The sequence below is a fragment of the Trachinotus anak genome, unplaced genomic scaffold (assembly GCF_046630095.1).
Source record: "Trachinotus anak isolate AG129_WGS33_773 ecotype Australia unplaced genomic scaffold, CSIRO_AGI_Tana_v1 ptg000008l, whole genome shotgun sequence".
Classification (NCBI taxonomy): Eukaryota; Metazoa; Chordata; class Actinopteri; order Carangiformes; family Carangidae; genus Trachinotus; species Trachinotus anak.
In genome coordinates this window covers 22,199,293-22,212,349 of record NW_027273859.1, presented here as the reverse complement: position 1 = coordinate 22,212,349, position 13,057 = coordinate 22,199,293, and the positions used below count along the sequence as shown (strand labels likewise).

The following is a 13,057-nucleotide window of genomic DNA, read 5'->3' as shown; positions in this document are numbered from 1 at the left end:
CGGCTGAATTTTCATATAAGTTTTATTTTAGAAAAATGTAATATACAGTGACTTCACAGAAAAATCATCAACAGAAAGTATCGTACAAAAACAAAATGCACCTGCTTATTTATTCTTTCAAGAGAAAACTGCATGTTATTTAGCAACTGATATTCAGTAACCTTAGTGGTTGAGTTTCTGTAATAATCACTGCAATAATAAAGTTCTTTCAATTTACAAAATTAAAATACTATGAAAATGTTAAATTAATCACCTGTTTTACAAGGTTCAGTGTTATGTTTCATAATGCAACTACAAAATGAAAATGAATCACAATAAAGCAGTGGCATTTACAGGACCATCTCCTCTTCTTTCTCTCTCCTCCTCCTCTTCCTCTTCATGGGCTATGAATTTATTTTTATATAAACTTTTTCCCTGGAGAATATTTTAATAGCCTCCTCGATTTCAGAAAGCCTACAGTCAAGTTGAGCTTGTCGTGAGCGAAAGCTCAGATTGTCAGCTTTGAGAGGGAGTGACAGTAGCTCAGTTACCAAGGAGCGATGAGCTGAGGAAAAATCAGCAACAACAGAGTTAGACTGGCAGACATTCACCATAAAATTAACTTTAATGAATGTTGTCATTATGACTGTAAGGAGAGAGATATAGAGAAACAGAGGCATACTCTCTTTGAGGGACTTCAGTGTCTCCTGTCTTTCACTCTCAGGCATCAGGGTGTGACCAGCTGGGATTGTAGGATCAGGTGTGTTCCTCTTCCTCTCCTCTTCCTCTTTACGCCACTGCTCTTTCCTTTCCTCAAGACTGTAAGTGTGTGTGTTTAAATCACAAAGAGAGAACACACATGAGCAACACCAGTGAAAGGAAAGGTGAAAGCAGGTGAAGCAGTGTAAGGTAAGATAAAGAGGTAAGAGTACTCACTACTGAGGCACCTGTCCCTTGACTGCACTGGGCAAAGGCTTATCTGTTAGGTTTGTCAGTGACTGGGACCGACGCAGCACAGTTTTTCCTGCAGCCCGGGCATTGTGTTTTATGAAGTCTATATTCTGACCTTTTACCTGTAACTGTATCCACATATAACAATGTATGAAATAAATTATAATATTGCAGATTGACTTCAAAGTGAGTATTTTAGTGTGTATCAAGAAATAAACATTTATTGGCAATTCTCACTTTCAAATCCTGTTCATTTGCAGAGTTGCAGGATGCAGGGCGTTGCAAAGCTTTGGAGTGTGGTTTCAGTGGGGCAGTAAATCCACCATTAGAGTGGGCCTTCAGAAATTTTTGACACTGGGGTTTAACAGTTGGACTAGAAACCTGCGGCAAAGAGACTGGATTAAACGCTCTAGAGGATATACTCATAACTCAAGGAGTTCCATTTCTTGCATACACGTTCCTTACCTGTAGCTGGGCCATCACCCTGGATGGGACATTCTCATATTTGGAGGATGTCCAAAGAGCTTTGACTGGAACCGGGCGAGACTGTGCTCTCTCAGCCTCCTGCTCTTTGCAGCGTCTTTGGATCTCCCGAAGACGACGCACATTCTCTTTACTAAAGTCAACAACTCGCTGCTCTAAAGGGCCACACATAAAAGTTGTCTAATTTTCCATGGGTTTATTAATAACAGCATAGTAGAAATGTAAAAAAAAAACTAAAAAAAGAAGAAACTCTGACACCATCCTTCAAGACAAAGCTCCTCCTGTTCTTGAAAACCAGAAGTTTACAAATCTGAAAAATCAATTGCACTTACTCTGTTTGGGAACAGGAGTGATCGAAACACCATCTAGTTTGAGTAGCTCCCCCACTACACCTCTTTGTCCTCGTTCCAGAAAATGGATGGCATTAGGGCCAACGCGGGGAGAATGTGCTGGGGTACGAGCACTGTAGCAGCCAGGGTACAACACAGGATCTGGAGCAAGTGGCCCCGAGAGCAGGGCCAAAGTCCCATCATGGTTTCCCTCTAAACGTCCACGAGCTGGAGGAGGAAAGAAAACTAAATATTGTAACCTGTGGCCAACATTTATATAATTAAACAATGTTCTCCAGTTGTGGAGGCGAATGGTCTTGTTGCTGTAATAGCTAACAAAAAGAAGACAGCTATTTTACACGTTATAGATATTCATTTTACTTCATTAACACATACATACACAGTTAATTCTGTTTCACTAACCTGAAGCAGGTCGTTTGTAGTACTGAGGGAACAGAGAAGGATCCGGAGGGATTGGCCCAGATATTAATGACGGCCCCTCACACATCTGAAGCTGTGAATTGTAAAAACAATGGCTATAGTATCAGCTAAGAAATATAATAAAGTCAAACACACAGATTTCTCAGATAATCACTGGTTAGTGTTACTTAACGAAAAGTAAGATCGTAATTCACCCCCGATTTCCATTGGTTATGAACCAAATAACACAGATCGACTGTATACAGCTATGCAGAAGTGCTTTCCTTCTGAGATCATGCTTGTATGAGTATGCGCGGTGGCTATATTGTAGTGATACCGTTAACAATTGGATAAAATGAATGATCCTCCTTTGAATACAAGCTAGCAGAATCCCTATTGTTAGCTACCTAACGGAGTCCAACTAAAGCTATTGTTAATTAGCTCGTAAAGTTGGCTCATCAACACGGGCTCTGTCGACGAATTCCTGCTCAGAAACGACACAAAACTACGCGTTAAACGAAAAATATTTACAATAGCTTTTACCGACCAAACAACTGTAACCGGTTAAGTTGCATAAAGTCATTAATTTAATTCGTTTACCTTTAATATCGCCTTGTTTATCTGTTGGGGATTTCGTTCACGCGCGCTGATGACGCTGAGGTAGCAACGCTTGTTTTAGCTGTCTTCACCATAGCAACGGCGCAGCCGCACATAGAAACAGACCGGATAGAAAGGAGAAAGCAGCTTCTGCGCCTCTCAAAATTTATTCCAGATAATCATTATTTGATAAGCAGTTAGGAGTTAATCAGAAATAAGAGACGGACACGGCGGTAGGCTACTCACAACCACCAACAACTAGCGTGTTGTAAACGACTGTTTCGCAATACCGACCGGTTACAGTTGTGGCGCATCAGTCTGGAGACCAGCCATAAAGCGGCTTTTGAAAATTACAGTAATGTTAATGATAATATGAATACTTAACATGACATATATCCCATGATTCAATAGATAGTTGGTCCTAAGCTTGTGTTTACCTGCGTTCCTCTGCACTTAGGACCGGTGTTGAGTTCTAGCAGGTGTATTTCTGTGTCGTATTTATTTTTTATCCCGAGTTTTGCCTGTCAGGCTGTTTCAATCGCCCATTTAACTTCACTCCGTCTGTAAGACCCAAGCACCAACTGTGGTCCTGATTATAACTATTACCTTATATTATCTTATATTATACTATTCCTTTAAAGATTTGACTGCTTGAGCCTCCTTAGACTGAATGGGCGGGACACTGCACTATCTGAAATGAACCTCTCCCTGAAAGACCATCCTCAGGGCATAAAATACTGCTGGTTTATAAGGGATATTAGCAAGAGGTCAATGCCCCCGAGCGGTGTAAGAGTCTTATTACACCAAAACAAATGCGGCATTGCCACTGTTATGCGACCTAGAATAACACAAATGTATAATAAAATTCTAGCATTGCAGAAATTGCACTGTTATGTTATTCCTCTCATATCTGAGCTGCTGTATCCATGACCATGATTTTCTTTTTAAAACCACAGTTTAGACAAATCTAAACAAAGTTTGTTTTTAGTGACTATTTGTGCAATAATTAGATGCGATGTAGAATGCATCAACCTAGCACGCCTAATCCCGTGATTATTGAATAATATTATATATGCTATGATAAAACTATTAAGACGTTTCCCATGAATATCACAGTGACAGATACCAGTACCAAATAGCCTACCTATTTAGCATTAAAAAAAAAACTGTTGGCATTAATGAACACAATGCATCTTACATATATAAGATATGTACAGTAGGCATATAGTCCCTCTGCTTAAGTTTTCTACTCAATGTCATTTACACAACGGCCCCGCCCTCGCCCGGAGGTCTGACTTGCGCCTGCCCAGTCTGTTCGTCTCTGCTTTCTCCTTCACTGTGCCCCGTTGCGCCGAACAGCGTCCAGAGACTCTGCACAATCCACCCCGCAAATAAAGGTAAGACACAACTGACTTCAGCAAGTTGTTATTTTCCAAAAGTTATTGTCTCATGTCGGTTTATCTGCACGGCGGTGCAGCTGCTGTCAATAGTCGTTTGAGTGTTGGTGAGATATGACTCACACGCACAGGGGTGGGAGTGCAGCAGGCGGGTATGCCAGGGTTTTAATGCCAGTTCAGGCCTTTATAATCCCAGGAGTTTCCTGAAATCCACAACTGGAAAGTGTCTGAAAAAGAATCTCGGACTGATTTGCGATTAAAGCTCCCATTCTCTGTAAAGCTTTTGAAGTGGCACAATTTTAACATCGTGGCGCGACATCCAGTCTGTATAACTTAAACATAGGAATTGTGTTTTAGAAAGGTGGGTGTTGCAGTGTTGGCAGCCTAGCACACAGAAGACGAAGGCGACCAGAGGTGGACACATCTGGCAAATAAAAATACTTGTCCACTTATGGGACGGGGCGAGCAGGTGCCATACATCTTGTTTTTCTGTTTTTCAAGAAACGCAGTGTCTATGAACGGCGCATGAAACACCAAGGTCAGCTTAGAGGAATACATGAAAGCGAAACCTTGGTTATTTCAACTGTTTTAAATTGATATTGGTCGAAAATTGTGGTCATTTATTCGCTTTTCTAAGACCGTCGCTATCCAAAGTTCTGAAATCAGCTCTGTTGCTCAAATGCAGGACTGACTCAGGGCTGAAAGAAAACATTAGTAGCAATACAGGGTGATGCAATAAGCACTGAATGATTCAGGTAAACAGGTGCTTACACACAACAGTAGTCTAACTGTTGTCATTATACACTTTCAGGTCCATACTATGAAGCAAATACATCACTATATCAGGCACTTTACAGTCAGGTTATATATTGTCTTAATGTAATTTCACTGCACTTGAACTTATCTCTCTCTCACACACACACACACACACACACATTCCTTCTGTTATATGCCTCACACACTTGCCTTGGTGTCATGTTATCAGAGGGTTTGGCCAGTGTTGGCTAACTGTCTGTTTACACAGTTTTATAGTTTTTTTGTTCAGTATCTGTTAATTAGTGAAGGGGCTTATTATCAGTGTCTTCATATTAAATTGCTAAATTATTGCTGTATGTCCACTATTGACACATTGCTGGAATAATAAGTCATTTAAATAGTGAGACAGATGTGTGACCAGCGCTCATTTTTGCAATTGTTTATATCAGCACAAAGCAAACACCTTTTAAGTCTGATACAGTCATTGATATAACTGATCAATTTCATCGACAGGGGGATAGAGTCTACCAGAATCAGGAGTATCCCTGTGTGCATATGAATCACAGTGGATGTAACACACTAGCAGCTATCTAATCAGACAACTGAAAATAATTCTCACACTTATTTTGCTGTGTACATATAGCATATTAAAAGTTGCAGCTGATTTTTAAGAGCAGGTGTCTAATATAATAGAAAATATGACACAAAATGTTACCTACAGATACTATTTGTGTTCGATTGTTGACAACCGCAACCACCAGCCTGTTGTTTGTGTGGTTGGAGTTTTCCTTTCACATTGATTCTAAATGTCCTTTTGACCTCCGAAGCTCAGTCAAGGCTGTCATCTGGTTGCAGCTCATGAAAGTGTGAAGATGAGTGGGAGGGAGGGTGTTTGTATATAAACGTAGAGTGGAGGTAAAATACATACAAATAACATCCATTTTTATAGGGGTTTTCAATAGGCTGAACCTGGAGGAGAACACATGCTGACACCCTAGTCACATGTGTCGTAGTGTCAGGTTCACCTGGGCTAAAAATAGAGTGTTGAAACTGAGGGATGAAGCCGAGGTGGGAAGGGGTCAAAAATGGACCTTGTAGGGCGGTGAGGAGGCTCAGAGTCGAGAAGGAGCACGTCAGTCGGGTGAAATGACAAAGGCAGTCCAGGAGCTGCCTGTGCTCAGCTAATTGCAGGTAGGCTGGCACACAGTCGCGTCGTGTTTGAGAAAGGAAGAGCGGAGACAGACAGGGCTTTTTGACGCATACTGTGACTTATGCTCAAGTGTTTGTGTGCGTGACACAGATGGAGACCAGAACATTTTCTCCCCAAGTTAGATCAGGTTTAAGTTATGTCACTTGAGAGATTTCTGTAATTGTGATCTTGTCCTTGTTTTTCCCCGCTGGCTTAAATTCGGCAGATCTGTGAAAAAAGGTGATTTCACATATTTCCATGCATCAGTCAGAGTTTAGCAAGAGCTGAATCAGATCCTTAAGACAGTTGTGAGGTTGTTTGCTCATGTTTCCAGTACTGTTACTTATGATCAAACCACAACCACACAGGCCTGGACTTTTGAATATTAAACTTAAAACAGCTGTAATTTGTATTTTTATGATAATATGCTGTAACCCTTCAAAAGGAGATGCTTACCTGTATGATGTGCTGGACTTCCTGAGCTCTCATATAAGGGGCACAGTGGCTTCTATATTTCACCAGCTCGTCATATTGTACCCTTCATGCAGCTTATCAGTATTGTTTGTGTGATAAAAATGCCATCTTTCAGTGCCGTAAAAGGGCTGTACACAGGCCTTATCATGTTCAAATGCTGTGTACAAAGTACACGTGCTCATCATCTGCTGGCCTATGCACATACTGTACAATGTGATGCAATAGTTGGCCAGTTCTCTGCATAGACGCTCTGAGCTCTGACTGCATGCTAAGGAAGCATGCTAATGTTCACAGCCACTCTCAGACAAGCCCACACATTGTGCACTGTTGCTGTCAAAACAGTGCAGCACAATTTGCCAAAGTTTTCTATTGTCCCTCCTTGTGCTTCCCTCGTCTGAAGAGACATGGCAGAGAAAGAAGTGAGGAATATGGTGCAGCAGGACAAGACAGGAAAAGACAAGCAGGCAGAGAACAAAGGCCACTGTGTGACATGTCAGCACCACGCACCCAAGGGACATGGTGAGTGGGGGGCGTGTGTGTAGAGAGACAGATGACGCATCATCAGGGTCCCTGGATTGCACTCTGGCCGCGTTGTCAGTACAGACCTGAGCTCTTTACCTTTTGTCAACCTCCTTTTGTTGGATTCTAGTGACAACATTTTGATGGTCTGCACTGGGTCAATCATTGATGCGTCAGCAGCTGCATTACCCTAAGCAATGTCTTTTCTCCATCCTCTGCAGAAAAGATGTGATAGATGAGATAAACAGTGGGCAGACAGAAGCACCAGAAGGAAGGCAAGCCTGTAGTAAAATATTAATCCAGGTTTAGGTTGCAAGTGAATCCAGGGTAATGCTCCTGCAAAGTCACCTTGTCAAATATGTCTTCTCACACGCACACACACACACACACACCCAGGGGACCCTGATGGTTGTCTGAAGCACTCCGGTGCAGTGCAGTGGTGTGCAGGACTTGTAGTTGCTGACTAACGAAATGTGCTACTGCTTATGTTAGCTCTACCGCATTGGCTTGCATAGTATTTCTTTACACGTGCAGATTACATCTCTTTCTCTTCACAAGCATAGCATAATGAAGATGGTAGTAATGTTGAAATACAGTAGTGACTTTTGCAGCAGTATTGCTCTGTTTCTCTGCCTCTTTAAGATATTTGCTCCGTCACATTTCTAGTCCGTCCCTTCAAGAGAATCAGTGCCATTAGTTAAACAACCTGTGCTGCTTGCTAATGGACTGCTGCCAGGCAATCAATAGGGTTCACATGGAAGATGGAGGGGGAGGAGAGAAGCTGGATATCACGAGCACCCAGACAGGCCCTCTCCTGATAGAAAGGATTCCTCAATTGAGGCGAATATGTATACTGATGTATCCTGATGTATACTGATTGTTTGCAAGTAAACATTTGTTAGAAAATGCTATCTGCATTGCTTTCTTTGTGCGTGAATACAGCTCTTTATTTTTTCAAGCCCTCAGAAGTGCTGTCTGAGTTGCATTGCTTAGCCTCCACAAAGGTGCAGGGCTCCATGTGATCACAAGAAGTATTCATCCTGTACTTGTTTGCAGCATTTGTTATAGCTGTTTGATTTAAAGCGGCACTCCATCAATCAGTTTAGTCCTCACTTCTCTGTCTTTGAAAACACTAGCATCTATAATAATATTCTCTTTGGCAGAGTTGTCTCAGTTTGTGCTTTGAGACTTCATATTTTTAACAGAAAATCAGTATAACAACCTGGAAAAGGTGTGTGTGTTTAATAGGTAGGGTCTAATGAAAGATGCTATAAAAGTTGCATCATGGGAAATGTAGGATCCAGCACATTTTGAACATAATGCATTCTGTCTCATGCAAGCCCTGCAACTTGATGGAGGTGCATCACTAAATTGCTGGAGTGTCCCTTTGACTATGCTTCAGCCAGGTCCATTTGTATGTGTGTTCCATCATAGTGAAAAAAGGCGACAGCATGTACATGTATGTTTCCTCAGGCACAATGGCCGTCCCTCCTTCATACGCTGACTTGGGAAAATCTGCCAAAGACATCTTCAACAAAGGCTATGGTAAGGTCAACAAATTCATAAAATTCTTTGATTTTAACTGTTTTGGATGAAGCCATGCTGAAGCAGGATGTTTATTTTTTGCTGCAGCTGTCTTAGAGCCATGCTGTGCAGTACAAGGATGTACTTTTTTTTTTTTCAATTCCCTGATGTCCTTTCTCCCCAGGCTATGGAGTTCTGAAGCTGGACGTTAAGACCAAGTCCCAGAGTGGTGTTGTAAGTACTATTGTCGTCTCTGTAAGCCTGAATTTCATGCTCAGGCCTTTTTCTCAGAGGTTTAGATCAAATGGCTGACTCACAGACTTGCAGCAGTTCATGTCAGAGTGTGTTTGCTGCCTGACTTGTACTGAGTCTAACATCTAGAGTCAGCAGAGTAACATGAGTGTTTAGGTGGCTCCAGACATGCTGTGTGTCAGTGTTGCTATAAACCTGTTGCCATGGTAAAGCCATAATGAGCACTTGCATATGTAGTTTCCCACATGCCACAAAACTCAAACCTCATTGAAAAAAAAACATTGTAAAATATTCACTCTGTGTCCAGACTCACAGGTTTCTGCTTTCTGTAGCGCTGGTTTTTATTTTCCCAGTGAGCGGATAAATTCCTGCATGTAAACTCTGTGTGGTTCTCCCTAACTTTCTCTCTTTTCTCTTTTTTCTGCCTCTTCTTTGGACATTCCTGTCAGATGGTAAGAGAGAGTGCGTTGGCATATGTCATGATTAAACATAGGTGCACTGCAGGGTAAGCCAGTGGTACCAGTTGTGTGTTTGTGTGCAGACAATGTGTGCAGGCTTTCTGCCAAGCGTTTACTTTGGAGCTGTAGTTCGTCTAAGTGCCACCACTATGCCAAACTGCCGCACCAGTAACAGCACTGATCTTAAATACGCTCACAACCAGCCTCTCCCTCATACTCCTGCCTATATTTTCAGTTTTCCTTTTCAACTCATTTCTCCATCTTAAAAGTTGTAGTTCTTCTTTTAAATAACCAGCCATAAAAATCTGAGAGGGATTGTGTGGCAGAGGAAAAGCAGAGAAACAATGCTTATTTACCCTCATTTTTTCCCTTTCCTTTTTTCTCTCTCACTGATGCTTTCTCACCCTGTCTGCCTTTAGTTTAATAGCCGGGCTCTAATGTGGCAATGTGCTGTTCTGCTTCTCTTCCCACCTCATTTCCCACCATCATCTCCCCCGTCATCACTCCACCCCCCTCTGTCCTGCAGGAGTTTGCCACCTCTGGCTCCAACAACACAGATACAGGGAAGTCAGGCGGCCACCTGGAGACCAAGTACAAAGTGAAAGAACTGGGCCTCAGCTTCAACCAGAAATGGAACACAGACAACACTCTCACCACAGAAATCACCATGGAGGACCAGGTAGGGTCAAACAAACAGGATATTAGTCATTTTAAATACAAGAGTTTACTTTACTAGCTTATTAAAATGTTCAAAACATCAACATATTCACTTTGAGATAAAATATTAGCTCACACTTTGTGTCTCCTGTCTCTCTGTCTGCAGTTGACTAAGGGCCTGAAGCTCAGTCTGGACACATCATTTGTGCCCAACACTGGGTAAGAGCGATCCTGTTCATGCTAAGTAGTTTCCAATGTCTTCAATAAATTAACAACAAAGCGAATACATTAATCAGTCAATACAGATGCATACTATAAACATATTAATAATAGAGTAGTACTATCTCAATGACCTTACTTCTTTTCTTTCCTTGTTATTCCTTCTGTAGTAAGAAGAGTGCCAAACTGAAGACTGGTTACAAGCGTGAGTATATGAATGTGGGCTGTGACCTGGACTTCGACATGGCTGGTCCCACCGTCCATGCAGCTGCTGTGCTGGGCTACGAGGGATGGCTGGCTGGCTACCAGTTGGCTTTTGACACTGCCAAATCCAAACTTACCCAGAACAACTTTGCCCTTGGATACAAGGCCGGCGACTTCCAGCTTCATACCAATGTGTGAGTCACTACATCGCAGTGAAGAGAGGCAGGAAATGGAAGTTATACGAAGGCAGCGGTGGGAGAGGAAGCATTTCCCCAGGATGCAACATAAATTTAAGACTAATATCCACTGCAGCTCATCTCCACCTTTTGTGTATGTGTTTTGCTCTTGTATTTAAGCAATGATGGCACAGAGTTTGGGGGCTCCATCTTCCAAAAGGTGAACAGCAACTTGGAGACAGCGGTCCACCTGGCCTGGACAGCTGGCAGCAACAACACACGCTTTGGAATTGGAGCCAAATACCAGCTTGATAAGGATGCCTCCCTGTCTGTAAGAACTGACTTCAAAACATCATGGACACATCTAAAACGATAAAGAAAGAGTTAGCAGTGACAATGACTGTGGTGCATAAGGAAGTATACGTTTCAATTTGAGAGGAAACAGGGAAAATATCCTGGAAATAGATCTAAAGTACAGCTACGCTAGGATCTCTGCTAAGCTCTACTTAGCTGTGCTTTGAGCTAAATAAGCCCAATGGCAATGATAACATGTTCTATTTTGCAGATATATTCACTATGTTCACCATGTTAGCATGTTAACATTTGCTAATTAGCACTAACCATGTTAATGGCATTAATAGCGTTATTAGTTCTGCAGGTATTTGGTAGTGAAATTTTGACCTGATAATCCCAGTAAATGGAAAGCCAGGGATCACCAAAGTCATCACAGTTCATCCTTAAGGGGGAAATGAATATGTGTTTCAGATATCATGACAATCCAACCAAAAGTTGTCAGCTTAAACCCAAAAATGTCAACCTGGTGGTGGCGCTACAGGAAAAGTCAAAGGATTAATTCCATGAATGTCCATACAAAATTTTACAGCCATTCATCCAGTAGTCATTGAGATATTTCACTCTGGACTGAACTGGTAGCATGGCTAACAAAAAAAACTAAACTAAACCTAAAGCCACACTCACTCTTCATAACCACCTGACATAACTTTTCAAGTCATTATCTAACTACTCTGTAGTTGATAATGTGAGGCTAATGTACACATATAAATGATATGAATTATGTAATTGCGTCCTGGTTCCTAGTCTCCTAATGCTGTCTAATGGCTATCTCACCTGTCCATAATGTTTTGTTTCTCCTCACAGACCAAAGTTAACAACGCCTGCCTCGTTGGCGTTGGATACACACAAACCCTCAGGCCAGGTTAGTCAACTGCCTTTTCTTTAAAAAAAAAAAACAAACAACAATTTCCCACAGAGCACAGGCATGGGGATTTGATAAACAATCTGACACTCTTCCCTGCAGGGGTGAAGCTCACCCTCTCAGCTCTGATTGACGGGAAGAACGTCAACGGCGGGGGACACAAAGTCGGCATGGGCTTCGAGCTGGAGGCGTAAAGATTCAGCAAGAGGACAGACAAGAAGAGAGAGAGGAAAGCAACACAGGAGAAGAATGAAGAGCCCGAATGTGACAACACCACAAACGTCCACTCAGTGGCACATTACACATCTTCCCTGCACCCTGAATCCTACACACATATGCACACGAATGCACACATTGTTTGGCCTTAACCTTGAAACCCCAAGCAGCCTCCAAAAACTCCAGTACTGTAATTTTTAAAGAAATCAAACACTGTGTTGGTTATTTTTAAATTTTACATTATTTACAGGTCCCACAGCCAACCTTTGAGAACATATTATACAATGTAAATCATGCAAAACCCCTCTTCTCTAAATAATGTGCTATTTAATGATCAGTTTGACTTGACAAAGTGCACTTTTAATAGAGCATTTGTCTTGGATATATCTGTATTCTATCTGAAATAAGATATAAAGCACCTTCTTGTTTTGACTGTGTGGTCAGGTAATTTCTGTTCAAATATATTCTGGGTTTTAGACATTAAAAAGCTCATTAGAGGATGCTTGTTTTGGTATATCGTGGTTTTGTTGCATGCTTTAAAGGCTAGAGAGATGTTTTGACTTCATTGTCATATTGACAGTACAGTGACTGTAAACAGATGCAATAAAAACTGGAGAGAATAAAGTAGAAAAGACAAGGAGTGGCTGATCCTTCTCAGACTGAGTGGACTGACTTTGATTTCACCATTTGACCTCAGTAACACAGTTATAAACTGTGAACCTTCAGTTGCCAAAATGTCTATTTTTCAGGTCCAGTTTGGTAAAAAGGGCCGATGGCGATTCGGATCTCTGTGTCACCTCTTTGTTGTGTCTCTTTTTGTGTCCTGTACCTGTTCAACCTTTTACCACTACATTCACTCTATCTGTGCCGTGCTTTGTATAGGAAAGTTAGTCAACAGTTAGGACCTCAAACTTATTTTATTGAATTAATGGAATAAAGAATGTAAAACTTTATAACACTAGTGGGTGTGTTTTTTTTTGTAAAGGAAGAGAACTTGTGTCCTCATTCCCAGAAAAATTGAAATTAACGAAAGAAAACATC

At 41.5% G+C, this 13,057-nt stretch overlaps 2 protein-coding genes across 7 annotated transcripts; one reads left to right on the top strand and one right to left on the bottom strand.

Annotated features, from left to right (window-relative positions):
* Positions 1 to 4: 4 nt before the first annotated feature.
* On the bottom strand, positions 5 to 3,246 carry enkd1 (enkurin domain containing 1). 3 transcript variants are annotated; one of them, XM_071483532.1, is made up of 8 exons: positions 3,197 to 3,246; positions 2,166 to 2,256; positions 1,746 to 1,970; positions 1,396 to 1,568; positions 1,168 to 1,311; positions 916 to 1,058; positions 662 to 798; positions 5 to 544 (listed from the first exon to the last, which is right to left on the bottom strand). In XM_071483532.1, the coding sequence occupies exons 2-8, from the start codon at positions 2,248 to 2,250 to the stop codon at positions 384 to 386; spliced, it is 1,068 nt and encodes a 355-aa protein (XP_071339633.1). In that variant the 5' UTR covers positions 2,251 to 2,256; positions 3,197 to 3,246; the 3' UTR covers positions 5 to 383. The 3 variants fall into 3 exon arrangements, with proteins under 3 accessions (XP_071339633.1, XP_071339632.1, XP_071339634.1); XM_071483531.1 differs by lacking the exon at positions 3,197 to 3,246 and adding an exon at positions 2,763 to 2,899; XM_071483533.1 differs by lacking the exon at positions 3,197 to 3,246 and adding an exon at positions 2,378 to 2,488.
* A 780-nt stretch (positions 3,247 to 4,026) lies between these two features.
* vdac3 (voltage-dependent anion channel 3) lies at positions 4,027 to 12,972 on the top strand. 4 transcript variants are annotated; one of them, XM_071483536.1, is made up of 10 exons: positions 4,139 to 4,156; positions 6,978 to 7,094; positions 8,568 to 8,639; positions 8,803 to 8,852; positions 9,855 to 10,007; positions 10,152 to 10,204; positions 10,375 to 10,602; positions 10,765 to 10,915; positions 11,743 to 11,800; positions 11,903 to 12,972. In XM_071483536.1, the coding sequence occupies exons 2-10, from the start codon at positions 6,980 to 6,982 to the stop codon at positions 11,992 to 11,994; spliced, it is 972 nt and encodes a 323-aa protein (XP_071339637.1). In that variant the 5' UTR covers positions 4,139 to 4,156; positions 6,978 to 6,979; the 3' UTR covers positions 11,995 to 12,972. The 4 variants fall into 4 exon arrangements, with proteins under 4 accessions (XP_071339638.1, XP_071339639.1, XP_071339637.1 ...); XM_071483535.1 differs by lacking the exon at positions 4,139 to 4,156 and adding an exon at positions 6,020 to 6,103 and having other exon boundaries at positions 6,976 to 7,094; XM_071483537.1 differs by lacking the exon at positions 11,903 to 12,972 and having other exon boundaries at positions 4,027 to 4,156; positions 6,976 to 7,094; positions 11,743 to 11,805.
* The last annotated feature ends 85 nt before the right edge of the window (positions 12,973 to 13,057 follow it).

Excerpts from the sequence above, each read along its gene's own strand:
- vdac3 (XM_071483536.1), top strand. The coding sequence starts at position 6,980 with ATGGCAGAGAAAGAAGTGAGGAATATGGTGCAGCAGGACAAGACAGGA. Across the intron at positions 7,095-8,567 it reads CCACGCACCCAAGGGACATG|GCACAATGGCCGTCCCTCCT; the intron begins GTGAGTGGGGGG and ends ATGTTTCCTCAG. Across the intron at positions 8,853-9,854 it reads CCAAGTCCCAGAGTGGTGTT|GAGTTTGCCACCTCTGGCTC; the intron begins GTAAGTACTATT and ends TCTGTCCTGCAG.
- enkd1 (XM_071483532.1), bottom strand. The coding sequence starts at position 2,250 with ATGTGTGAGGGGCCGTCATTAATATCTGGGCCAATCCCTCCGGATCCT. Across the intron at positions 1,569-1,745 it reads CACTCCTGTTCCCAAACAGA|AGCAGCGAGTTGTTGACTTT; the intron begins GTAAGTGCAATT and ends GTGGCCCTTTAG. Across the intron at positions 1,059-1,167 it reads CAAATGAACAGGATTTGAAA|TTACAGGTAAAAGGTCAGAA; the intron begins GTGAGAATTGCC and ends ATGTGGATACAG.